The sequence below is a fragment of the Diplotaxodon limnothrissa genome, linkage group LG12 (genome assembly GCF_057381915.1).
Source record: "Diplotaxodon limnothrissa isolate DT_005_m linkage group LG12, D_limnothrissa_male_GT1.1, whole genome shotgun sequence".
Lineage (NCBI taxonomy): Eukaryota > Metazoa > Chordata > Actinopteri > Cichliformes > Cichlidae > Diplotaxodon > Diplotaxodon limnothrissa.
This window is the reverse complement of record NC_140607.1, coordinates 35336256-35363301: the sequence shown is the minus strand read 5'-3', so window position 1 is coordinate 35363301 and position 27046 is coordinate 35336256. Positions and strand designations below refer to the sequence as shown.

At 38.3% G+C, this 27046-nt stretch overlaps 2 protein-coding genes and 1 pseudogene across 3 annotated transcripts; all 3 read left to right on the top strand.

Annotated features, from left to right (window-relative positions):
• Positions 1-579: 579 nt before the first annotated feature.
• On the top strand, positions 580-7151 carry LOC146621783 (uncharacterized; annotated as a pseudogene). Its single transcript, XR_014906598.1, has 14 exons — positions 580-983; positions 1138-1209; positions 1365-1602; positions 1777-1883; positions 2016-2184; positions 2528-3473; positions 4403-4521; positions 4610-4732; positions 5394-5459; positions 5581-5669; positions 6343-6448; positions 6646-6751; positions 6900-6961; positions 7055-7151. The product of XR_014906598.1 is annotated as an uncharacterized LOC146621783 (transcript).
• Positions 7152-8319: 1168 nt separating this feature from the next.
• On the top strand, positions 8320-13571 carry LOC146621782 (glutathione S-transferase theta-3-like). The gene is made up of 5 exons (XM_085367531.1): positions 8320-8477; positions 10821-10908; positions 11416-11572; positions 12298-12474; positions 13174-13571. The coding sequence occupies exons 1-5, from the start codon at positions 8369-8371 to the stop codon at positions 13372-13374; spliced, it is 732 nt and encodes a 243-aa protein (XP_085223657.1). The 5' UTR covers positions 8320-8368; the 3' UTR covers positions 13375-13571.
• A 3019-nt stretch (positions 13572-16590) lies between these two features.
• p2rx7 (purinergic receptor P2X, ligand-gated ion channel, 7) lies at positions 16591-26167 on the top strand. Its single transcript, XM_085366882.1, has 13 exons — positions 16591-16712; positions 17294-17441; positions 17540-17611; positions 17761-17833; positions 18752-18848; positions 19379-19459; positions 20044-20179; positions 20694-20830; positions 21014-21104; positions 23581-23646; positions 24434-24538; positions 24638-24745; positions 25521-26167. The coding sequence occupies exons 1-13, from the start codon at positions 16591-16593 to the stop codon at positions 26025-26027; spliced, it is 1743 nt and encodes a 580-aa protein (XP_085223008.1). The 3' UTR covers positions 26028-26167.
• Positions 26168-27046: the final 879 nt, after the last annotated feature.

Genomic DNA, 27046 nt, shown 5'->3' with positions numbered 1-27046 from the left:
CCGACAGAGCCAGGAACTTGTGAGTTGTGTGTGTCCACTCAGGCATCATTCATACTTGTTCTGTAGGCAGTTCCTGTCAGAAGGAGGAGGCACAGCAGGAGCGTCGGGGGGCGGAAGACGGTGCCTCAGTGCCTCTCTCCTTCTGACATTGTTAATACATATACAATGGCGTAATGTGTAGTCTTAATTTGCACTAACCGATTTAATTAGCTTGACCTTTCTTTGACCTAGTTAACCCCGGTTAATTGGCACATGTGCGTTTATTAAAGTAAAAGTTTTAAGGTTTCCTATTAATTAGACAGCATTAACTAAGAACTGTTTTTGTCTTTTTATAGCTTAACTACAATATATTACGTCGTAATTACTTTTGGATTGGTATGTGCCACACCCTTTTACGCAGGTGTACCCACTGTTATTTAAATTACATATGTGGAAAATTACTGACAGCAGGAAATTTGGAATTAAACTACTTCGAATTGATATTTGCATTAAAAATAAATCCATTATATCTGAAGGCCATTAGTCATAATGACTTTACACACCCATCACTTTTTTTAGTATCAGTAATACAGTCTTGTGTGTGGCATAATCTTTTTGGTTTCTGAAGTAGTCATACTGTCATAAATATAGATAACCAGTCCAATAGTCACCCCAAAATTATATCACATACATAATTGATTCATTACATTCAAGATGTATTGTCATGACTTTTACCACATATAGACCTGTCGTGGTTTAAACAGCTATAATAAACTTTTCTATTTTCTTGTTTATGTTTAGGGGAGCAGCTGTTTTACTGGCGCTACAAAGGCACAGACAAAACCATAAAGACAACGGTAGTCTGTGGGGCTGATGAGGCAAACACAATTTTTTCAGATTTTCATGCCAGTCCTACTGGGGCCCATTGCGGGCAAACAAAAACAAGAGAAGCCATTTCAAAGCGGTTCTACTGGCCAGGGATGTCAGTGGACATCAACAATTGGGTGGGTACTCCAAAACAAACTCTATGTAATTCGACTACCGCTAAATTATTTTAAGAGGAACACAGCAATGTTTCTGTATCTCTCAAAATAAGTTATGTAAACCTTGATCATCAACTATTGTGTTTGTTATTGAATTGCTTTTATTTTTGATTAGGTTTCACAGTGCGCACTTTGCCAGGCAAGTGCTGCAACAATTAAAAAACCAGCAGAATACATTCCGATAAAGGTTAGTCATCGACCATAGCAAATAATCACATTTAATCACACAATGTTTTCATTGCTTAGAAACCTACTGATTATATACTTGAAAAAATTATAACAGTAGACTAGCATTCTGTGTAATTTCAGTATTATTAACTTAACTATGATTTTCTTTTTAAGGTCTCTCAGCCATTTGAACTGGTTGGGATGGACCTCATTGGAAAACCTACTGAAACCAACAATGGACATCAATACATATGTGTTTTTATTTATTATTTTACAAAATGGCCACAAGCATACCCTTTAAAGTCAAAATCAGCCGGGGAAGTGACAAACTGTCTCATAAAATTCGTCCACCAGTTCGAAGCCCCGAAAAGGATTCTTACTGACTGACCAAGGCAAAGAATTTGTCAATTCTGTAAGTACTTTAGTCTTTGGCAAAAATATGTGAACTCATATTTGAATAATTTTTTGAAAATGGTTAATTTTCTGGTCTTTATAAATCTGTTGTTGAGATATTAGTATGACAGCTGTTTATTTAAATTCTTATTGTAATGTGCTTATAGCCAGTGTATATAACTTTCTTTTGCAGCTCAACAAAAGGGTTTGCGGACTGTTAAAAATTAAAAGAAGCCTCTGCTCCCCTTATCACCCTCAAACGAATGGGCTGGTGGAGAAAATGAATGGCACCATCCAGAGGTAAATTCTTGGAGTACATGTTATACATTTATGGGGGTTCCCTTCAAACAAAACATTAATGCATGACATTAAACTATTAAAAAATGTAAATGATCTTTCATATGAATGTCTTCTATGTGCTTTCATTGTCAGAGCCCTGTGTAAAGTCGTTGGCGACCAACCAGAAATGTGGGATGAGTACCTGGATGCTGTAATGTTTGGACTCAGAACTAAAAAACAAGTGACCACCAAATACTCGCCTTATTACCTAATGTTTGGCAGAGAGGCTCGCTATCCTTCCGAAATCCCAGAAGAGTTCATGGTATGTCTTTTTGTCTGTGACAAACTACACGGAAATCCCACACAACGAAACTTTTTTAGTTTTTGAGGCGCAGGCAGATCAGTTTCAATGGATGCTATGTCACCGCCATAAAAGGACAACAACACTGAATATTTCTATGGATTGTTCCACCCCTTAATAACAGTTTTCTTCATGTCCAATCAATTCCAGGATACACTGAAGCTTTGCCAGAAATACATTGTGTCTTAAAACCTTACCAAAGACACTTAATGTAAATTTTCACTGTATTTCTCAGTTCTTTTATGTATTATCTGTGTATCGTACACAAATTATAGTAATGATAGACATGTCTTTTGATTCAAAGGTTGATGAGACTGTGGAAGACATTGTGGGGCAGGAGGAGGTGTCGGAAGACATTCAAAAGCATCAAAAACTGTTGGAACTGGTGAAGGACAACGTGGTCAAAGCTCAGGAAAAAACAAAGGGCAAAATAAAAATGATGAAGAGAGATGTCGTCTTCAAAGTTGGTGACAAAGTTTTAAGAGCTAACATAAGAAGCCAGCAGAGGAAAGGGGGGAAACTTGAAGCAAACTTTTTAGGCCCTTACATTATTACAGCAATCCAAGGTAAAAGTGCAGATCTTCAGGATTCCAATGGGACAATCATTCCAAAAGTAAATATTGACCAACTAAAGTTAAGCAAAGACAGCATGCCAAGAGTGCCACACCGGGGTTTAAAGAAAACAGCAGCCACATTACTAACAGCACAACCAGATCCAGCAGCACCAGCATCTGCTCTAGCTTCACAGGCTACAGCAGCACCAGTGGCGGTAGCACCAGCACCTCCTCCTAAAGCTACACAGGCTACAGCACCAATGGCATCACTTACATCACTACCAGTTCAAACACAACATCCATCTCCAGTTCCACAAGGTATACCAATAACGGTATCAGAACCAGAGTCAGGAGCAACAGCACAGAAAGTGAACGAACCACCAGAACCAGCCACAAGTGCTACAGCACCAGAACACGCTACAGCTCTACAAACCGAATCCAAAACAGCAGCCGACCCAGCCTCAAAGACCATAACAGCAGACCAGGCCTCACAGACCACAACAGCAGCAGACCAGGCCTCACAGACCACAACGGCAGACCCGACCACAACAGCAGACCCAGCCTCACAAACCACAACAGCAGACCCAGCCTCACAGACCACAGCTCCAAATGCTACAACCACACAAGCCTCAGGTCCACAGATTACAGCCCAGCAATCTACAGCACAAACCATAGAACCAACAGTTGCAGAGAAATGTAAATAAATATACTATTTTTTTATTTTTAAAAAAAGGACTTTTGTTCCTATGACAGTGTTTGTTTCAGTACTCTGTAGATCATGGCATAGGAAATTTTACACCTTTAAAAAGATTTTGTTAGGTATATTTCCTAACAGAATATTTAAATTTAACAATATGTTAATGCTTTAAAAAAACATTCATGGGGCAAAACATTATAGAAAACTTGTAAAAGGATGTAAGCCACATGTGTAAAATTACACAAATGAAAAAGTGAGTCCTTCAAAACTGTGAATCTTTCTTTTGTTGTTGTGTAACCCAGAATGTTCATGATTGATATTGTACATCTGATGTACACTAAGAGTGAAAAGTTTGGACACACCTTCATTTTAATGTTGCTTCTTAATTTCCTTGTCTATTTTGTAGATTCATTGTTGATTAGAACTCGAGGCATCAAAACTATGAATGGACACATATGGAGCACTAACCCTAACACAAATGATGTAGTAAACCAAAAAGTATGAAAGAACCAAAAATATTTTTTATATCTTAGATTCTTCAAATTAGCCATGTAGCTTCAACTAAACATAATTTTAAAAAATTGTTGTAATAGGTGTTTCTGCTGGAAAAAAGATATGATAGGGGGCAAGAGCATTTCTATTGCTATGTATTTAAATTTCTTTTCTTTTATTAATATGAATTTATTTAAATTTCTTTGTAGAACATTGCAAGTGTAACTTTACCCCCAAATAAAAGCAAATTTAAGTTCTCCTTTTTTTTTTTTACAAAATACAATGTTAAACCATGTGCCCATTTTATCAGCGTCTTAAAAGTATTTACCCTGAAACACGTCTTTTGTCAGACAACTACATAAGAAATTATGCATTTGAAATTTTGATTTACATTTAGTCCTGCTGACTTATCTCTTTTTCTCATTACTTTTTGTAGATATAATGGATGCCTGGGCTGGAAAGAGTCCTCACATTCTACTCTCCAGAATTGGTGCTTACAAATTATTCTACTGGGATATCCAACAAATTGGTCCAGACATGGAGTTGGAAAGTGAGGTACAGTGATCTTTACTGACAACAATGCAACTATCAGTGTTTTATTCATTGACAACAGTTAACAAATGTTTACATTTTGTATTCGCAGTCTATTAATGCATATCTTGCGATCATGGTGAGACAATGCAATCGTCATAATTCAGCAAAAGCAGCATTCATTGATTCATTTTCAATGACTGCCATTTGGAAGAGAAAAGCTCCAAGACTCAAGGTAGGTATCTCTAGAAAGAATCTTGTGTGTATTGTTTAAGTATCTCAGATCATATCCACATCCAGATTTAGATTGGATAACAGCTTATGCAGAAAGAATGAATTGAGACTGGGGTTAGTAGATGTGGATAGTTTATTAGACTTGACAGTTCTCTTTTGTTCTCTGCTTGTCTGGTTTCCTCCTCTTTTTGTACACACTCCAATCAATGCTTGATTTGAGATTTTCAAACATTTGGGCTAATATCTCTTTTGAAATCATCAACACTGCTTCATCTCTTTAATAGGTACCTTTTTATTATCAAGTGATTCATACGTCACTGTTAAAGAGGCTTAAGAAAGCATTAAACATTATTCTGCAGATGGTAAAAGGATCGCATTGAAAATGATTGAAAATGAACTCCATGTCCAAAAAAAATCCTTAGAAAGACCTTTATTAGTCTTGGAGGAAGTAATGTGCAAAACCACTTATAAAAAATATAAGATAGTCCAGCTTCTTGCACAGGTTAAAGAAATGAGGGGTGAATCATGGCTGTCGCAGAGTACTTTATAAGTGGATGATATATAATATATCATAAATTGCTTTAATAAAAAAGGACTCTAAACAACATGTTATTGCATTTCTTTCTGAAGTGAATATTTTTATTGTTTTGTTTCAATTTAAGATCAAACCCATGGAGCATGAAGTCATTCTGGGAATTGTAAATGAACATCATCACTGGACATTAGTGGTAAAAAAATAATTGCATTTACAATATTCATCAAATCAGTTTTATAAGACAAATGCATGGCATGCAGATAATCTTAAGTCTTGAATTATTACATGTAATTCTCCACATAATTTTACTGTAGGTCATTTACCCACAAGAAAAGAAGTCACTGTATCTTGATCCACTCGGAGAAACTAAACAAGGTATCCAAAATTGTTTGGAATCAACAAGGTAAGGATAAATGTTGAAATTTATTTTGACCCTTTATTAAACGCTTTGTTGCTGTTGTTATTTTTGTGTTTATTATGACAATTATAAGTATGATGTCAATCAAAAAAAATTTAAAAAAAATTGGCACTCAAAATTAAAAAAATAGCAGCAACAGGTTTGAATTTTTGTGTTGGCCTTCTGATATTGTGGTGTTATGGGTTAATTTTGCCTTTACAGAGAAGTCTCCCCATGTTTCAATGTTTATTTGAGGACCTGATGTCTGTATGAGATGATGTTTTTACATTAGAAAATATAGCACGGGGAGAATAATGTTTAGTAGTTGCATAAAGTGTTGCGGAGGTTTAGCACTAAAACATCAGACAAATGTCTAAAATAATTTCACATAGGTTATACATGTGTGAATTTCATCTTTGCTCCTCCTCCACATCTCTTCAAAGTGTACTGTGTAAGTGATTGATTTCTATATCATGGGCGGAAACGGGAAAAAAAAAGCACAAGTAATTGTCCACGGAAATGCGTTGTAGACTTTTAAAAAGTAATGATTTTAACAAAACAGTGTGGTCAGTTCTTAACTTGATGTTCAACAGACACTTAAGCTCTCCATACTGTTCACCTTCTTGTGTCACCAAAATTTTAAAACATGTTATTTGTTTTTATTGTACTTATCTTTCAGGGCATTCATGCGAAAAAAAGGATGCAACGTCTCAAGATGGACTTGTGACACAGTCAAACACCCAAAACAAGTGGACGCTACCTCATGTGGAGTCTTTGCATTGAAAGTACGAGTCTTAACCGAAATACATACATATATACGAGAATATTGGAAATGTTGTGTTGTAATAAATGTTAATGACAGGAAAAGGAATATAAGATAATTACACAATAAAAGAAAGAAATTGATTCACAGGAAACAAATTACTATAAAATAACATTTACGATATTAGCCTATTTAGTCATCTTAGAATCTCTTTTTCAGTTTGCTGAAAAGATCTTGCGAAAAGAGTCAATAGACTTTCCGTCTACAAAAAAGGCCATAAACACACACAGGCTGCAAATTGCCACCACTCTTCTCCTAGAGACAGGTAACTCATTTTCCACCATTCAATGTTCTCACATCATGAATATTTTCATCATGATGGCTGTAGAAACAAACCATATAGTTGTTTGAATGAAGTAATAAGTGCAGTAGGTAGTATACTCTATGTGCTATTTTTTCACTTTTTAAAACAGATGACTTGACAAACATCTGTCATTTCTGCGGGGAAGAAGAGCATGAAACTGACAACAAATGGGTAATGACATCAAGAAAGACTGCTAAATGTTATGATCAATTCCCATAAATGAAATTTTAACATTGGGATTTGTAATTATTTATTTTTTTACAGATTCAGTTTGAGATGTGTTTGCAGTGGTTCCACCAGCTCTGCGTGAAAAGCCCACCACCAGAAGATGTGTTTATTTGTCTCGCTTGTACATAGTTGACACTAAAGGTCCACAGCTAGTGTTCTTATGGCACACATTGTCGAGAACACATATCTACATATATAGATGTAGATGTTAAATTAAGAAGTCTAAAAAAACCAAATGGTCTCCAAAGTTACTGTAGTTATTAGTTATACTGTTATTTATTTTGCAAATAAACTCTTTCGTGATAGCAAAACCAAGGTGCATTATTGATGGGGGGGGGCACACATTTTGGCAGCCGATGCCACACAGCCTGATAAAATCTGTATCCCTCCATAACTTTTGCTGTGAATAAGACATCTTCTCCAAAGTTACTGTACTTATTGGTTATACTGTGACTTATCTGGCAAATATACCCTTTGGGATGGCAAAGGCAATATGGATTACAGATGGGGGGGGGGGGGGGGGCACACATTTTGGCAGCCGATGCCATACATCCTGATAAAATCTGTATCCCTCCATAACTTTTGCTGTGAATAAGACATCTTCTCCAAAGTTACTGTACTTATTGGTTATACTGAGATTGATTTTGCAAATAAACTCATTCGTGATAGCTTCGCTACAAAATGTAAACCGAGTGTAAATTCACTGGAGAGCGACGTGTTTCCATGATCGCATCTGGTTTTACAGTATTATAGTATCAAAGTCTTTTTCTAGACAAAGTATTCCCAGCAGGTTATTTCAGTGTACAGTATAAGGTAAACTGTCTTCCACACGGCACATTACAATGTCACGAAACTAATATTAAATTCATCGAGTCTGCTGTTTTCCAGCTTTTACTCTTTATCGCGTCGACTGCAGATCAGTGACAAGTAGCGTACAGAACGGAGCTGGGCAAGTGGCTCCTCCTACTTTGCGCGCTCCCGTGAATGGGGAAACAATTTTTGACGGGGGTAACTACTTTGGCACTGTACTAGTTTTATTTTGTTGTATTTATCCGCGACCGGTCCGTGAAAATATTGTCGGGCCGTGGCGCAAAAAAGGTTGGGGACCGCTGAGCTAAGAGACCCATAAAGTAGATGAAAAAGTGACTAGAGTTCATGAAATGTTTGGTTAAGTTGAGACCAAAGCTCAGATTGCTCAACCATTGCTTACTTTGAACGATCACTATCACTTAAACGTTAGTAGGTCATGTAGCAAGTAGAGGCGGAGTTCTGGTCAGATAGACTATATCAGGCTAGGCAGGAGAGTAGCCACAACACAGAGGGAAGCATCTGCAGCCGTCACATTCCGACATGATGGAGCTCTATCTCGATTTGATATCCCCACCTTGCCGCTCTGTCTTTCTGTTTGCCAGAGCGCTCAGGATTCCCTTTGAGTTCAAGGTTGTCGACCTTGCCACAGGTAATCTTGCTGGGGACAGAGATGATAGTTTATATTTGACTCATGCATGCTTTTGTAAAAGTTTCAGCTCACATTCTAAAATAGTAGCATTTGTATATTTTGGAAAAAAATATAGAGCTAAATGATCTGTAGACTTTGAACTTATCATAGAAGTCCGCATGACTGCAGTCATAGCAAGTTGTTCTCTTTGTCTGCGAATAATTTGGACTGGAAAAGGATTTCGCAAGAGTTCAGAGGAGATGAATGCCCCCACGGCTTTTAACTTGTGCTGTAATTGCTAACATTCACAAAATCTCCCTCTGGGATATCAGTTTACATTTTTCACATTTCACCCAGAAAGAGTTTTGTTAACTCTGAGATACCCGACTCTTTAAGACAGGGACGTTTTTCAAGCAAGTAAAACAGGGAGAGAGAAAAACCCAAGACAAAGGAACAGAGAAACAGAGGTGTGGACTCGAGTCACATGACTTGGACTCGAGTCATTAATTTTATGACTTTAGACTTGACTTGAAAAAATGTTCTAAGACTTGTGACTTGACTTGGACTTTTACACCAATGACTTGGGACTTGAATTGGACTTGAACCGGTTTACTTGAAAAGACTTGATATTTTACCCCAAATATAAAATTTAACATGCATATTTTTTTTTTTACTTGTTAAGCACCTTGGCATACCCTTGGTTTTTAAGTGTGCTTTATAAATAAAGTTTATTATTATTATTATTATATAGAGATTGAAAATGTGACGTCATTCACGGGTAGAACCGCAAAGGATTCTGGGAACTCGTGGCAAGCGGTACTAGCGCACGCAGGCTTTCAATTGAAATCAGTTATACAGCGATAAAAAGAAACACAAAAATGTCAAGAAGCCGTTGTATTATTAACTGCAATAGCCGGTCGCATGACAGCCACGAGAAGCTGACGGGTAAAGAGATCGGTTGTTATCGGATTACGTCGTTGAAGAGAAATTGTTCGAGCCATGTTTCCGAAGTAACAAAGACGCGACGGATGGCCTGGATCGCAGCCATTCAAAGATCAAATATAACGTCCCAGAACCCTCCAGCTCACAGGTTAGTCTGCTCCAAGCATTTACACGAAGGTCAGTGTTTTTTAGTAGTTAATACGTCATTTTCATAACATAATTAGTGATATAGGTTACAAGCAAGTCTGGCGCTGAACAGAAATTGTCGCGCTATGCTCCTTTATTTATTGTGCATAAATAGTGAATTGTCCTGACACAATATTGCGTTTCGCTTCTGTTATTATGGTACATTGACAAAAACATATACTTTTATTCACAGGATAAAACAGTTGTTTTGTATCACTAATTGCCAAGTACGATTACAGCATACAATATTATTGTCACTGCTACATTTCTGTGATGGGTACCAGAAATTATTTCCACTACTAATTGATTACCGTTGAGCTCAAAGGTCCTATTAATAAACGGTTAAGGAATGTGTATTTATGACGACGATTTGTGAGACTGGTAAACTTATGATACGTACGATGGTCTTTACTTTCTACACGGTGCATTTCAAGGTCCTGCACCCATCCGTCGGTAAACTGTACCTGGGCTTGTTGCAGTGACCTGAAGTTACTAAACTTCATGAGTGTATGCGCTCACTCCAAGAACCGTATGATTATAAATATGCATATAAATATGCTAAGATGAGATAGCTGACTTCATCTAACTAGCAAATGTTGTCCAGGCTACGTTGGTGATACAGTTTTTTTAATGTGTATGATATTTTTGTCATGCGATTTTAAAGCTGGTCCTACAACCGCATCCAAGAATAACATGCAGCTTATCTCAGAACTGTCGGTGAAAATTATTCTTGGAGCTAGGTTTAATTGAGCTGCATTTTAAAGAGGTGCAATTTCACAATTTGTGTATATTTTCTAAGTTCACTATTTTGTCATGTGTTGAGAAAAACACAGATTTAAAAATTACATGGTCTAATATTTACATTTAGCATATAACTGCAACATGCTTTTTTTCGTTTTTTTGAATGACTCGAAAGGACTTGAAATTCAAAGTTTCAGACTTGTGACTTGACTCGGACTTTTACACCAGTGACTTGAGACTCGACTCTGACTTGCCTGACATTACTTGAGACTTGACTTGAGACTTGAGGATAAAGACTTGAGACTTACTTGAGACTTGCAAAACAATGACTTGGTCCCACCTCTGCAGAGAAACATTGCAATGCTTTCTGCTTCCAGACAGTTTAGTCTGTTTGATCTCTTTTCCCACATTCTGAAACAATTTATGGAGTTGTGCAGTCTAGACCTGTTTTTTTAACGTGTTGTAACGTGTGCATGGATTCTGTGTTTGTCTCAGGGCAGCAGTACAGCAAGGAGTTTGGGGACCTCAGCATCGTGAGAAAGGTTCCTGTCATGAAGGATGGAGGCTTCATTCTGACTGAGAGGTACATCGGGCGTCTGAGTTTTGGTCTGGCTTCTTTACACATTATTTAAATGATATAATTATATACATAATTTAATTGAAATACTTTACTTGTCCTGTATCTCTGACATACTTTACTTAGATTGCAGCATAGCTAATATCACATGTTCCACATTTGTGCCTTTTGGACCATTGTGCATGCAGTTCTGTGCCACGTTAAACAGCTTCCTGTGCATTTACTGTAATTGTACTAAGAGTACATCTAAGAAGTCTATGCCTCAGTGTTGCTCAGTGAGTTTTGAGTTTTTCACTTGTTTGATACTTGGCAGTAATTGGCAGATATTTGTGAGAGTAATCTAAATATGGTCATTTACAGCTCAAAAAACAGGACTGTGACATCCTAAATGCTAAAACTGAACCTACAAAACAGAGTTTCTCAAACTAAAAGATAATTAAGAATCGTTAAATTCAGCACTTTAGCAAGTAGGGGTTAAAACATCATTTGTTTTTGTTCTCTCTTGTGTTGCAGTACTGCGATCTTGGAGTACCTTATGCAGAAATACTCGGGGTCAGTGGCAGATCACTGGTTTCCTGCTGATCTGCAGCAGCGAGCACGTGTGAACGAATATTTCTCCTGGCAGCACATGAACCTCAGAGCTCACTGTTCAAAGGTCTTCCTGCTCAGGGTTCGTGTCCCAGTTCAATCAACTGTCCTCACCTGACGCTTTTCAACACACACATTTCATCAGCCTCGTTTGTCTGATTGGTTCCTTTTGTAGATATGATATGATTTACGGTCCCCACTGACACGTCTGTTTGGACGTTTCAGTGGACCAGTTTCACTTTGGATTTAGACTTTTGCACCAATTTAGAGTTGACTCTTCTTTCAGAGAAAGGCACAATGTGGCACAAAGTCAGCAGCTTTGCATGAAGTTTAAATGACACAGGGTGGCTGAGCTGAAAACTGGCACTTCTAAAAAAACCACAGAATAAGCACCATTAGTACAATGTTTTGTTTGTAATATTTACAGTAATACTTTCCAGTAAACAGTGTGCCAGGATATTGAGATACTTCACAGGATCACCTGCTGGTGCCACAAAAGGAAAAGTCAAAAAGTGTATCCTCTGCGTGCTATGAATGTCCATCCAGTAAATGTTGAGTTTATGACCACCTGGCAGTCAGACACTAACAATTAAAGATTTTAAGCATAACGATATCCAAAAGAACATTTGGAAATCTATGCACATTCCACACGGAAAAACATTTAAAAGAGTCAACTAAGAAAAACAGAAACAAAACTAAACAGAAAAGTTTGAAGCTCTTTCTTTGGATCAGCAATAACTACCTCTCTTAGGCTCTTGACTGCATTGCCGGTGCCAACAGTTAATCTCTGTGTGTCTGTGATGGCAGGCTCTGTATCAGATTGTCATGGACTCTGAAATCCCGAAGGAGACGATGGACTTTGCTGTTGAGAATGTGAAGCAGTCGCTCAACTTGCTGGAGGAGAAATTCCTCCAGAGTAAACCGTTCATCCTCGGGGACAAAATCTCTGTGGCTGATGTGGTGGCCATAGTGGAGATCATGCAGGTACTAATATTTCCATCACTACTGCTGCTTCTGTCGCAGGATTTCTACTTTGCCTGTCGTAACTAATTTTAAAACTAAAATTATAAGTAAACACTGCGTATACATTAAACTCCCACAGCGTGTGTGAAGAGGGAGCTTTAAATCTCTTCTCCAAGAGTCTTGTCACATTTAAGCCAATTGAAATCATTCGTGTGTACAGGTTTTAATCTTTAGTCTTTAGTTTAGTCATATCCATGGTACTGTGCTCAGTTGGTTTGTGTTACCAGTCCATTGTGGTCGAGTTAAGTTGTCTTAAACTGCAGTTTACTCCGGGTCTAAATCCCTTGGACTTGGTCAAAAGTCGTATCTAACTGTTTTCATGGACAACATTTGGCCTTGACTGGCAGCATTGACTTGTGATGAGTTTGTGATGAGTACCTCAACTCATCTGCATGTCTAGCATATAAAACCATATTTAAATTAGGGCCACTCCTACATTAAGCCTGCTTCACATGGAGCACATTAGGGCCAGATGATAAGCGTGTAGCTGGCAGACAGTCATAACTGCAGTATAGTCCATCAGGTGAATTGTCTGAATGAAAATGATATGCTCGGATTGTTCTAACTTTATTTTGTCTTCTGAGTTTTTATTTGTTGTTAAATTCTAACAATTGCCAGCTGATTTCCACAAATATAACTGCACTATTGTCTGTTTTGCAGCCTTTTGGAACTGGTTTTGATGGGTTTGAAGGTCGCCCGAAGCTGATCGCCTGGAGGGACAGAGTGAAGAAAGAGCTCGGTGAGAAGTTATTTGAAGAAGCTCACGAGGCGCTCATGAAGTCCAGCAACATGCCACAGAAGCTGAAGAACAGCGGCAATTTTGCCCAGCTTAAACCTATACTGCAGAAGCTTTTCCACTGAGGAGGTTTCTGTATGCAAACCGACAAAATCAAACTTTATTGGTCGGACTGATCAGTCCAGTTTGTTTTTATTGGGATGTTTTCATACTTAAAGAAATCATGAGCATTTAACCATCTGCACTTTGTACAAAGAAAAAATAAATAAATTTACATCTGATTAAAACTAAGTTGTCAGCCAGTCACAGAATTTCTGGAAATCACTTCTTATGTAAGAACAGATTTAGACATTTTTCCATTTAGACAAATGTAACGGGTGAAATACTTTGAATAACAAAGCCTGTGGCTATCACAAAGTCAAGATAAGGTCACAAGAAGGCTATCCTCCCCAGAAAATATTTTAAAACCTGATCTTCAGCTTTTCCCCCACAGATCTGTGATACTGACAGACACCATCCTCCAGCAGTGAACGTCTGAAATCAAACATTTGTAGTGAGTTTTTAAGAAAACTGATGCTCACCATAGGAGATCCGCAGCCTTTTAAAAAATACAATAATAACCTAATTTCAGTATCACTTTTTTTTAACTTACAGTTAAAAAATGCTTCACAATTTAGATAAATTCTACACAGTAATAAAAATATCCCAAACTAAATACACTGACACGAGCTTAGGTTCTTGCATATGTTTGTACACCACGCACGTGCATTTTCAAACAAGATGAATGACCAAGAAAAAGCCAAATTATAAAAATTTCTCAACAAACTCAAACGTTGCCCCTGGATTTAAAATAAGAGTCCCTTATAGCATGATTGGAGAGGTTGACAGCTGAGTCTCCATCTCCGTTCATGCACCGAGGGTCTTGATGGAACTCTGTTTGGGACGTCTAAAGCAAAAAGGTTAGATCTAATTTTAAAAGGATGAAAAAATATTGTGTAAGATGTGTAGATTCTAAAAAAATTTCAAATTGAGGGAAAACAGGATTTGAGCTGTAATTCTGATATGAGAGGGGGCATCATGTTTTATTTTTATTTTTTGGAAAATTAGATGTAGGAACTTTGGGCAAAATGGACAAATAAAATGAATTATTGAATCCTGCAGTGAGGGGATGCCATGGCTCTGTGATACTTTTAATACCACTAAGAGAAGAGATGTCAGGATTGGAGCTCTTTGTGTGTCCTCTTCTCTGTATGATTACGAAAGTGCTGCCTTCAGGCTCGCTGTAACCCACACTGTATGATGGGCTTGCACAGGGCTGGGGACATGTAGGGTAGAGCTCAGATGTAGAGAATTTGACTGCAAATCAAGAGATTTTTGGTTCAATTCTGGATGCCACCTTGATCTTATTTATGCTAAAGGCACATTTAATAAATATGATACTGGCTCTATAGTTCCTGCTTTAAACTACTGCATGGAAAGGAAAAGGTCTGACATTTAATGCACTGATAGAAACCCTGACCTGAGTGAAATGTTCTCACTGACATTCCAGCTCTGCACACATGACTGTTTCATTGTTTCCTCATGGGAAAGTCTGTCCCGTCACAACAATCCATTTGTCCTGCTGGGGACAAGAAGCTCTTTATCTGGAAGATAAGCAAACATGGAACAACCAAATTCTTCATTTTGTTGCTGTTTAGTTTTCTCTCTTTGCTGCATGGAAAGAAGTTTCAGTTTGGTATTTTTTAATTTAATACATTTTTAAAAATAATTTTAATAAGCCTGCATGGAGACAGAGAGAGGTAATCCTTCCACAGTGATCTGATTAGAGTCCCCTAAACTCATTCGAGACAACACTGCCATCTAGAGTACAGGAAGGCGTTTATTTAAAAGACGAAGAAAAAAACAGAAGAAAGATTCAAGTCTTGGTACCTTTATTTTTCATGTTTGTGTTACACATTGAACATAAGAGCTTCACACCTTCTTCTTTATTCTTCGTCCTCTCAAAAATCATTTTGATGTCCTCATCTGGAACTTTTCTGACAGTCCTAAAGTGGTTTCTCCCGATCCCCTCTGCATCCTGAACCTCCTTTCATGATTTTGAACTATGAGTTCACAGAACAATCGAATGAGTCTAGAGGTAAATGTATTTTCCTCTACAACAACACAAACACAGTGTCAGCAGTGGCACAGCATTTCCTCTCCTCTGGCTCTGTGTACACAGGCAGGTGGACAAAGGCAAAACGCCAGAAGGAAAAATTCGATTTTTTTTTCTTCTTCTAAAAATCAAGTAAGTTTGTTCACAAGAGAGACGAGAAATAAACACACACACAAAAAGACCTGGTTAATTTTGTGTTTTGAAATTATATATTACTAAAAATATGAACGTATATTTTCCAAAACTGTTGAGAAAATATTCAACAACATGAGCTGCGCGGTGCAGCAGCAATTCACAACTGCAGTGGAATAACAAACATGGAAAAGCTAAAATACTTTTTAATGATTTTTTTATTCTTGTGTCACTTTTCATTTTCCATATTTTAAAAACATCCTGTAGCCTATATGTCCTGTATGCTACTTCCAGTTATTGAAAACGGCTCAGACTCAACCATCTGTGCACATTGATCTCTAAGCTGCTCGGTGACGGTTGTGAGTTAATAAGTGCGTTGCAGTCTTAGTAAAAGGATAAATGATAAATTCTAACTTCCACACACTCTCGCTTATTATTATTTTATTAAATCAGCGTTCCGGTCCAACCGACCTTTATCATGTACAAAACAAAAACCAAAACAGCAGTTTCAGTAAGATGAATCAAAAATAAATCAACAAAAAGCATAAATATGTATGAACATGCAAACATTTTATAGAATAAACACACCTGAGCTCATAAATTCGCGCTAAAAAGAGTCAAAAGCAGCCTGATATCAGACTTAATGATCCCTCATTACAGGAAACATTTCAACTAAACATCACAAATAAAATCAGCAGAACAGATTAAACAAATTATCTAGGAGGGGAATGAGACTGGGAACCGTAGGAAGCTTTTCCCAGTAAATGAAATTAAGGGCTATCATTAATATTGGAACACTAAATAACGACAGAGAAAACTAATTTGGATGTCTAGGTTACCTTTTACATTTGTTAGACATACAAATCCTGATATCGTGACATGCGCTGCAGTTTAATTCCCTCCGTGAGAGCGCATGGTGCATCTGCAGAAGTGTGGCCATGTGACCATCCACACAGGAAGAGGAGTTGAGAAATGAGTCAGAGATTCCTCCTCCGCACAGAAATCAGACAAAAAGTCCTAAAAATCCAGCCCGGAGCGCCTTTCCATCATCACCATGCCGTGCTGCAGGCTGCGCGCTCTGTGTCAGTATGAAACCAACAAGCTGGTCCGGATCCAGAGCGTCCGGCTCGGCTCACTCAAGTGGAGTCTGAACGGAGCCATTCTGCTCTTCATCTGGTGAGTGGATGTGAAATATCTGAGCCCACGCACACACGCACAGTGCGGCTCAGCTGACACTTCTCACTTCTGCACTTTCACAAGTCCCGTTAAAGCTCGAAGCGTCTGCAGGGAGAAACAGACACGAGTGATCGTTTATGAATATCTGACTGAGTCTGAACTCCAGTTTGAGATCCTTAAAGTTATCTTCAATTAGTGGAGGAACAAATTTCATATCCAGCAAGTTTTTAACTCATTTTGATTGATTTCCATTTGGAAAAGGAGCATTTCTGTTGCTTCCCACCAAACATCCTAGTAGCATAGCTAGTAGCAGAGACAGCTGCAGGAAAACATGACCTTTCTGTTATTAGACAAGAAGATATCAAAATGGCCTTTGATTAATCACCATAAAAGCTAATTGCAGCTTTTTTTGTGCCTAAAACTGGTTAAGCTACAAAAAGCTGACCATCAGTGTCCGGTAAATATCTACAACTTGAACGTATTCCTTCAGTTTTGAGTCTTTATCCTCTAAACCAGACAATGTGACTCATAATCCCCAAGCTCTAATCATTTAAAAATTTCATTTATTTCCTATCTTGCAGTATCATGATGTTATGGAACAGGAAGTACCAGGAGTTTGACCTGGTGGTCAGCTCGGTTACCACAAAGGTAAAGGGTGTGGCTCAGGCGCCCCTGCCCGAGGTCGGGAACATGGTCTGGGATGAGGTGGACTACAGCGGGCCTTGGAAGGTGGGAACTTGATCCTCTGGGTGCTGAGCTGTGAAGGTTTTTTTTGTGGTTGTTAAAAATAAAAATTCCTTTATTTATTTATTTAAAAATCTTTGTAGGGGAAGAACACCTTCTTTGTGGTGACCAACGCAATTGTGACAAAGAATCAGAAGCAGGGGAAATGTGCGCAGGTGCTTTTTCATCATTTATATTTTTTATTATTATCTGTGTTCATCTTGTTTTAATGACATCACATATTGTATTGCTAACAAAGACTACAGTAAATAGAAGATGTTGTTAATAAGAGTAACTCCAATTTTCTGCACTGTCTATTTCTCAGGTTCCTCTCAAAGGCAGATTCTGTCACACTGATAAGGACTGTGAGAAAGGAGCCTGGGACCAGCAGAAACACGGTACAGTGACTTCTTTCAATACACCTTGTTTCATGTCCAGCGCCAACAGACTGCAGGTTTTTTAGCTGCTAGAAGGGCAGCAAACAAGAAGGGGTCCAGTTCACCTTAAACATGTTTGTTTCTACTTTAAAATTGGGCATTTTAACATGAGAGTCTATGGAGATTCACTCAGTCTTGGAGTCAGCCTCCACCAGTGATATGGGAACTGCAGTTTTTGATCCAACTTTAGTTTTTAATTAGTATTTAATTAGAAATTCAGTAGCAATAAATAAGCTTGAAGCTAAGAATAAAGACATCATTAAGTATTAAAAGATAAACTGACACGTTGTTGGTGTCAGTTTATCCCGCTTTTGTCAGTTTAAATAGATTTTCTGTAAAGATTAGAAATGTAAAACTAACTTCAGGTGGTTCATACACAACAGTAGAGCAGCTAAACCATTTTACTGAAACTGTGAGACAATCGAGAGTAACAAAACATAAAAACACAGCATTAAAAATATTGTATGTTTCATTTTATACTGACCACTCAAAGTGCTTTAGACTACAAAGCACCTTTAACCATGTGTTTATATTATATAATGGTTACTTCCCACATTACAACTCACATCCACGGCCAATTTACAATCACCGGTTAATCTAACATGCATATCTTTGTGTGGGAGGAAGCTGGGAGAAACCCACACAGGCCCAATGTGAAGGGAGAACTCCACACAGAAAGGCCCCACTGTGACGTGACTCTGCTAACCACTGGATCCCTGTGCTGTTCCCAAAATGAGAGTGACGTCCTGTGTCCACAGAAATCAGAGGAATTAATAATTTCTGGTTTGCAGCTCAGATGGTTGTAGTTCTGTGCAGCTCTGAGTCTGCTGTAGGAATCAAACATCCTTTAGGGTTTATACGACTGCTTCCCTTTTGCAGGGATTCAAACGGGATCGTGTGTGAAGTTTGATTTATCGAAGAAAACCTGTGAAGTTTCTGCGTGGTGTCCGATCGAAACCAGATCGACTCCTCCAAGGTAAGAGAAATGTTTTTTTTCTACACAATGTGACATTTCAGAAGTCTTTGAAGTTCACTGACAGCCACATCATGTGAGCTCGATCTAAAAAACATGGGTACAACATCTAGTTAGATGCATGTAGACTGTGCAGTGGTTATACCAACTCAATCGGGAGCAAGAGACACAGCTGTTATTCTTCCATGATTTGTTCCCTTCTTTCCACGCCCTCTTTGGCTCTGTTATGATAACAGCTGGAAGACACATCATACAAGTAGTCCTCTGCAAAAGCTTGGACTGTAAAGCAGGAGAAAAACATACTAATACATGCCATCGCACCCCCTCCAATAAGTAGAAACCAAGTTTAAACCACCACACAATCTTCGAATACTAGAGTCATACATTTACCACTCATATAAATATTAACATCTATGGATTATACAGAGCAAGAAGCATTTTGAGAAGCTGACAGGACTTCCCAGCAGTTTTTAATTGGCCTAGTTTGCTCTCAAAAGCGTTTTGGCTAATAATCATCGCTTCATGTGACGCAGACCTGCTCTGCTGGCAGCAGCTGAGAACTTCACTGTCCTCATCAAAAACAACATCCGATTCCCAGCTTTCAACTACATCAGGTGAGACTGCTCTGTGCCTGCGGATACAGCAGATTCAGTTTCTCCCCTTCAGCTGCTTCAGTTAAGAAATGCAGAGATTTTGTATTTTTTCAATGAGTTTGTTTTTCTTTCAGGGTTTTTTTTTTTTTTTTTTTTGCATCAGCAGTTTTGGAGTTAGTTTTTAATTCTTGGAACTTGATCATTGTGACAATTTCTTTTTAATGCTAAGGAGATTTTTTTTTATTTTATTTTATTTTTATAGTTCATCTTGCAGATCTTTATCTTCAATGAAAACAATGATGTTATATCACTTAAACTGGATCACAGTTGTTTCACTTCAGGTTTACTGTGCTGTTGTGCAGGAGCAAAACTGTTCAGCAGTCCATGCATTTACAAATCTGTTTGCACAAATACATACAGAAACCCCTATGCTGCTGTGTTACCTTTGCTCCTTGTTGCTGGGTTGCTGCAACTGCACATTGTGTTTAATGATGCTAATATTTTGCATTTGGCATAAAAAAACATTCAGAAAGACCCTCTTCATTACCAGGGAACTGAAACTTCAGATTTTTAAATTAAATATTGAAGTCCTCTTTCTTTTACAGAAGGAACATCCTCCCAGAGATGAACGACGCCTACCTGAGGAACTGCCACCGAGGAAACGACTCCCTGTGCCCCATCTTCAGACTGGGAGACATCGTCCGAGAGGCCGGGGAAAGGTTCTCTGAGATGTCAGTGGAGGTGAGTTAATGTGTTCACGGGTCTCTCAGGTGAAAGCAGAATTCATCCCCAAGTGGTTTGGTACCACAATATTTCTCCATCCTGAGATTTTAACTTTAAAGTCAGTAAAATGGACATCCTTCCTCTTTGTGAGCCATTTCTGTCATCAAATAGAAATGAAAAACCGCTGATGGGCGAAAAAGAAAGAAAGAAAAGGAAGCGTTGCCACAACAAACTGTGTGTGGACATAAAAATAAAGAAATAGTTTAATTTTGTTTTATGTTCTGTTTTCAGGGTGCACTTTGTTTTAATTGCTGCTATTGTCCTGCTTTTTTTTTCTTTCTTTCTCAGACATAAGTAGAAATACTCTTATTTGAAGGTTTGAAGTTTAATATGTTGGGAAAAATATACCTTATTACACAAGCACAGTAATCAATAAAAACTCTAAATTCTGAAACATGAACTGATGTAAAAAATCAGTTCTGGGTTTTCCTCTGTAAATGTTGAGCTTTTGTAGTCCCGCTTTTGACCACAGGGAGGCGTCATCGGCATCCTGATCAAATGGGACTGCAACCTCGACAGGCTCATGCAGCGCTGCCTTCCCAGATACTCTTTCAAGCGACTAGATGAAAAAGAGAGCAACAAGACGCTCTATCCAGGCCTCAACTTCAGGTGAGCGCAGGTCAAAGGTCACCTCCATCGTGCTCTATGTGCAGTGGACAGTCAAGAGTCACTAAAGGAACAATGAAAACAATTAAAGCTATACACAAGCGGTGACAAACCTTCTCTTGCTTTAATATTTACGTCAGCCCTTCAAAGTTATTGTATCTGTCACATCCTGTGTTTTTTCACCAGGTTTGCAAAGTACAACACTGTGAATGGAGTGGAGGAGCGAACACTCTACAAAGCATTTGGGATCAGATTTGATGTCATGGTATTCGGACAGGTGAGGTTTTTATTTCCTTATTGTTTCGTCCCTCTGTTAAAGGGTTAAAGTAAAGCTGACTGCTAATGCAGAACAATTAATTCATCAATGAGTAAGACTGCTGTTCGTTAGAAAATCACAGTATTGAGCCATTGAATCGATCTAACAATGTACTACTGTGGCCCAGAGGAGTAAAAAAATACAATATTAATATAAGACACCACAACAAAACTGAAAATTTCTCTTTTGTTGTCATGTTTTCAGAATAGTTTAATTATTCCCCCCTTGAGATGATTGTTTTGGGAGAAATCAATCTGCTCCTGCTGCTGTTGTTTTTTTGTTTTGTTTTGTTTTTTTGTTGTTGTTTTTTTACTGCATATTAGCATGACTCTCATTAAATGAGCAAGAAACCATAAAAAAAAAAACCCCCAAACCATGATATCGATCATGGTAATGTCAAAGAACTTCAGATTACAAATCATATTAGAACAAAACACTCACAGTATTCACCTAAAACACTACTACCTGACACCTACAGCCAATTTAGCACCACCAGTTAATCGAGCATGCATGCCTGTGGACTGTGGGAGGAAACCCACGCAGGCACAGGGAGCACACTGTACACACCTCCACACAGAAAGGCCCAAGCCAACCAGGATATTTGAACCAGCAACCTGCTTCCTGCAAGGCAGCGGTTTTAATCACTGCACTGCTATAGTCCTTGCATACTGTAGCCACACTGGCATGCTAATTTGGGAAATGTTTGGTTTAGATCAGCTGATGGGTTCCCAGTGGGAAAAATGTGAGTTTATGATATATTTTCAGTGGCCCTGAGAGGCCAAACGGACTGCAACTTAACAAAACACCAGCAAAAAGAAAAACGCTGTAAAAGTGCACAAAACACAATGGACATAGGGGGGGGAAAAAGGAAAAACGACAATGGATATACAAAAAAAGAAAACAGAAATAGGAAAAAACACAACGGAAGTGTTTCTGGGGAGACTATTACCCGACGGACCAGTTGCAGGAACCCAAAACATGGTAGATGTATTTTATCATGATTCATATAATACTGATGACGGGTTTTTAGGCTAATAGTTAGGCTAACACACTTACCTCTGATCTTTTCTTTCCTCACAAAACCGATAGATCCTCCACTTCTTTTAAGTGTCTCCCAGGGCAATTCTTAGCATATTTTGGTTCCTGCAACTGGTCCGTCGGGTTATTGTCTCCACAGAATCACTTCCCCTGTGCTTTTGGAAATCTGTTTTTCCTTTTCCTATTTCCGTTGTGTTTTGTGTGCTTTTGCAGCGTTTTTCTTTTTGCTGGTGTTTCTTAAGTTGAAGTCCGTTTGGCCTCTCAGGGCCACCGTATATTTTCCTCCTATTTAATAATTTATCAAAAAGCCCTCATTAAGACAAAAGTTCCAGGACTGTGGCTGAAAAGTGAACTTTTCTCAGGAAGGCTCTGAAATGAGTGAAGTGACCCTGAAGTATCTGAGAGCTGATTGTTGGTCAGTGCTTCCTTTATTACCTCTTTTAGCAGTGAATCCACTTAGAAGGCGATAACGGCAATGCACAGCAATGAGGTGCTCCGTTAAACAGTCAACATCACTGACAAATGTAAATGTTAATAGTTAACCTTTCTATTTCATACCAGTCATTTCTGATATGTTCTGAATTCTGAACTTCACACAGCTGTAATAGAACCTGCTTCCTGCCATTTTGTTGCCTTGTGTGAAGAAATTGTGGTCATTTTAGATGTACTTCCAGGAGATCAGATTTTCTGCAAACCATTAGTTCACTGTATAATGTATTACAGTTGGGTCATTTGACCTTGCATGTCAAACAATTTTTGGATTCAAAGAAATCGGTTGCATAAGCCTCCAGTTTTTTAACATGACTTATTTTTTGAAAAACTCTTTCAAACTATTCTCGAAAAACTCATTCATAACCTCTTTTTTTTTCTTTTACTTTCTTTGCCATCCCCCCCCCCCCCCCTTGTTTTAATGTAATTATGTATTTACTTCTTCCCTACTCCTGTTATGCAGCTTTGACTCCATTTAAAACTGTGCAAATGTCAAGTCAGCTGGAATCTGAATTAAAAAATGCTTAAAATTGGACTGATTGTGTGATGCTGTAGGAAATAATCTAAGTTTAACACTGGAAAATTCAAACTGATGTTGGACAGAGAATCAAAATGTAATCAAATCAGACAAATCAGATTTATATGATTGGTAATATTTTTAGACTCTGTATCTGTGAATTTTGGCTTTTATGTTTAGCGGGCTATGTGCATTTTTTTTTTTTTCAGTTGAAAGAGAAAAAGTTTTGTATCTTGTTAGTGAAATAAAATTACTGACAAGTCATACAAGATGTACTTTATCAGTAACTCAATTTGTGCTTGCCTGTTTGCTCTTGGGGAATTTCTGGCGTCAGTATATCCAAATTTTTGGCGAGAGGAGAATGTAAAGGGGAAAATGTGATTTGTTTTTCAGGCGGGAAAGTTTAGCTTCATTCAACTCATCATCTACATCGGCTCAACGCTGTCCTACTATGCCCTGGTGAGAGACCACACACATGTCCATTCATGCTTTTATCCTCCTTCAGGAGTGAGCACAGTGGGACTCAGTGTTAAAGTCCAGAGTGGGAGTGCAGCGCATGGAAAATATATTCAACTCCTCTGCAGATGCAGGGGAGCAACCATAAATATCAAAGCAAGCTTATTAATGTCATTAAAAAATCGAGAAGTTATCCATGATTTCATAAAATTTACATGATTTTAATCTTCTTATATTGTATTAATTGCTCACAGTAAAAAGTCCAAATAAGTTTCATGTGTAGAGTGTCTTTTAACGTAAGACTTAACATTAGAAACATTTTTGTATGTATACTTTTACCTTAATTATAGTTTTATAACATTTTTACATGATGTTGTCCTTTGAATGTCATAGTTACCTTATTATTTAATACATTTTAAGAACTTATTTAAAAACTTTTGAAATTGTCTTTTGACAGATTTTTAATAAAATTTTACAAAATTTATAAAATTTTCAAAAAGTTAAAAGCTTACCTTTCAAATATCCACAGTAAAAAAAGAAAAAAGAAATTAAGTAATTTTAGTTTTGTTTACATATGGCAAGTGAACCTTTTAATTTGGCAAGAAAAGTTTGGTCATAAATGTGGGTTTTATGTCCAAATTGTAACTTTTTGACTTAATTTTGATTTAAACAACTTGATTGTATTTTGTACATGTCTAATGTAATTTATCGTATTTAGTGTAAAGTTCACGTTTACTGAAGGAAAGTGTCCCTCATCTCTATTTATGTGAAAGTCTGTCTTTCCGTCCAGACAACCATCCTGATCGACTGGTTGATTGTAACCAGCTGTTACTCTGCAGAGGTCGGTCAAAACTACTCTGAAAGGAAAGTGGAATCAATCCAAGATCAAGTGAAGGTGAAGGTGTTTTGATTTGATTTTGTGTTTACTGCAGCTCTGAACCAGTGACAAAGAATGTAATAGATTAATGTTATTTCATGTGACCGTGTGTTGCAGTGCATCCTTTGTGTTTCCTACATTGATGAGAACAACCTTCGACTGGTAAAACGCTCACAAAAGAAAAGTTTACAGGTCATCAAACCGATGTCTGTTCAGCCACGTAAGGTAAACCTACAGAGCACAGAGTGCAGAAATCAAAGTGTAAATGAGGAAAATGTACAAAAAAAGATGCTTGATAGTAGCCTGCACATACAACCCTACAGAAAGAAACGGGAGATGCTAATGGCTAATTCAACTGCTTTTAAATACACCATATGAGCAAACCCAGATTATAAATGGCAGCGAGATGAGAATAATATTTGTGCTCACCTGTAGCACATTCTTCACTCACAGCAGGTCTTTTCTACTCCCAAAACACAAAGAGGTCGTAATTCATACCCTACCGCTGAAAATTCTATTGTGAATTGAATTATATCTGATAGACACATGATGTAAATATAAGGAAAGTTTTGAGCATCTTCATCAAAAAGAAGTTCCATCCATCCGCAGAGATACCCTGACCTCCTCCTTCACCAGTTCTTCTGTTGGGAGACATGTTTGCATGCCAGCTGAGAGACACAATCCCTCTCACGTGTCCTGGGTCGGCCTCGAGTTCTCTCACTTGGACATTCCAAGAATTCCTCTTGTTTGAGGCATCCAGAGTTCTCCATGAATCACTACCTTATTGTGTTTTAGGGGTTTTAGGTGATCCCAGGAACTTGGTACTATCTCCTAAGGCAAATCGGTCCTTTTTGAGGGACCGGAATAAGCACAATTTAAAAAAATAAAACAAAAAAAAATGATGACAAAACCTAATTGTGTGTTTTTTGTGTGTGATGTCATGCAACATTATTTCTTGCTGTAGAGACAGATTTTTAAAATGATGCTCTCATCTCTGCAGGAGGATCCAGGACACTTGAGAGCCATTCTCTGCCTCCTACAGCCAAGTGATGACACCAATGATGATGTTCAGCCTTCCCTTGGCAAGAAAACCGATCCAAATGCCAAACCCCATCGTCCAGCCTGGTGTATGTGTGACTCCTGTGCTCCTTCCTCCCTCCCAGAGGAGGAGTTGTGCTGCAGGCGGACCGAGGGCACCTGCATCACCTCGTCTCCTCTGTTTGGGCAGCTGGTGCTGCGGCGCTCCCTGCTGGAAGCAGTGCTCCTGTACCAGGATCCCCTGTCTCCTTCAGTGAAAAAGCTTCAGACTGCCGCCCTGCGTCACTGTGCCTACAGAGAGTACATCAGCTGGCGGTTTGGGGTCCCACCCAATGACACCCATCCTGCCATTCCTAGCTGCTGCGTGTGGAGAATCAGGAGGGAGTACCCGAGCCCAGATGGACAGTACAGTGGTTTCAGACCTGTAAAGATGACTTCCATGCAAGCCTGTGAAAACGGAGAACTATGAAAGGAGTGTTTTCAATTTACAGAGCAGGGAAGCCCTCACTAACTGACCTACTAACAGTGTTCATGTACTGTCTGCCTTACAAAGCAAAACAAAAATGCAACAACTTTACTCATTTGTCCGGAAAATGAAACTTAATCAGTTTGTCAGCTTGTGTTCGGTGAAGGAAAACTTCACTAAGTCAATAAATTACTGCATTTTCTCAAATCTGTCAAGTCGTTTGGCTGCTTGGCTGCCATTTTTCTTACATTCTCTCTCTTTATGCTGCTTTTTGCCTTTATAGGGCAGGAATAACTCTAATCGGGCTCAGACAAAGATTTTCTCCTGCCAGGAATGTGTTCACATTCATCAAATTATATGGAAAGATGGAGAGTTTTGTTCCAGGATGGGAGAGAAACAGCCCTGAGTAGATTTGACATATTTTTCCTATCTCCGCTAAGGTTCACTAACTGCAGTAAGGTGGGGAGCCTGAGTGTGTATTTTCATTTGTACACAGATGAGACTAAAAACAACAGCTGGTTTTTTGGGTTAAAGGAAAGTCATCGTGTTATTGGGGTTTATGTTTTTCAGTATTGCCATTTCACTCTGTACTCCTGATTTCATTCTGCATGTAAAGAAACGGTCTACTGCACAGAGGGTACATTTTTATATAACTGACCAGTTTAACTTTTATCAAGCTTACTGACAGGTGCGCCCATATAGGCAGTCTGCTGGGCTTCACTAAGCAAATTCATGTCACAAAAATGGAACACTTGACTATTTTTGTGTTGTTGGTGCCTTTTTATATGATTTGGACTGGACTGGTTCTTTTGGACTGGACTTTTCTTCCCTACTGGAGCATTTAAAGTGTTTTAAACAACATTCCTCATTCACACCCATTCACACAAGCATGCTTTTCTACATCTACAGGGAGTGCAGAATTATTAGGCAAGTTGTATTTTTGAGGAATAATTTTATTATTGAACAACAACCATGTTCTCAATGAACCCAAAAAACTCATTAATATCAAAGCTGAATGTTTG

Bases quoted from the DNA above. Each gene is read 5' to 3' on its own strand.
- LOC146621782 (XM_085367531.1), top strand. From the start codon at position 8,369: ATGATGGAGCTCTATCTCGATTTGATATCCCCACCTTGCCGCTCTGTC. The intron at 8,478-10,820 runs GTAATCTTGCTG...TGTTTGTCTCAG, and splicing joins GGTTGTCGACCTTGCCACAG to GGCAGCAGTACAGCAAGGAG. The intron at 10,909-11,415 runs GTACATCGGGCG...CTTGTGTTGCAG, and splicing joins GGCTTCATTCTGACTGAGAG to TACTGCGATCTTGGAGTACC.
- p2rx7 (XM_085366882.1), top strand. From the start codon at position 16,591: ATGCCGTGCTGCAGGCTGCGCGCTCTGTGTCAGTATGAAACCAACAAG. The intron at 17,442-17,539 runs GTGGGAACTTGA...AAATCTTTGTAG, and splicing joins ACTACAGCGGGCCTTGGAAG to GGGAAGAACACCTTCTTTGT. The intron at 24,746-25,520 runs GTAAACCTACAG...TCATCTCTGCAG, and splicing joins TGTCTGTTCAGCCACGTAAG to GAGGATCCAGGACACTTGAG.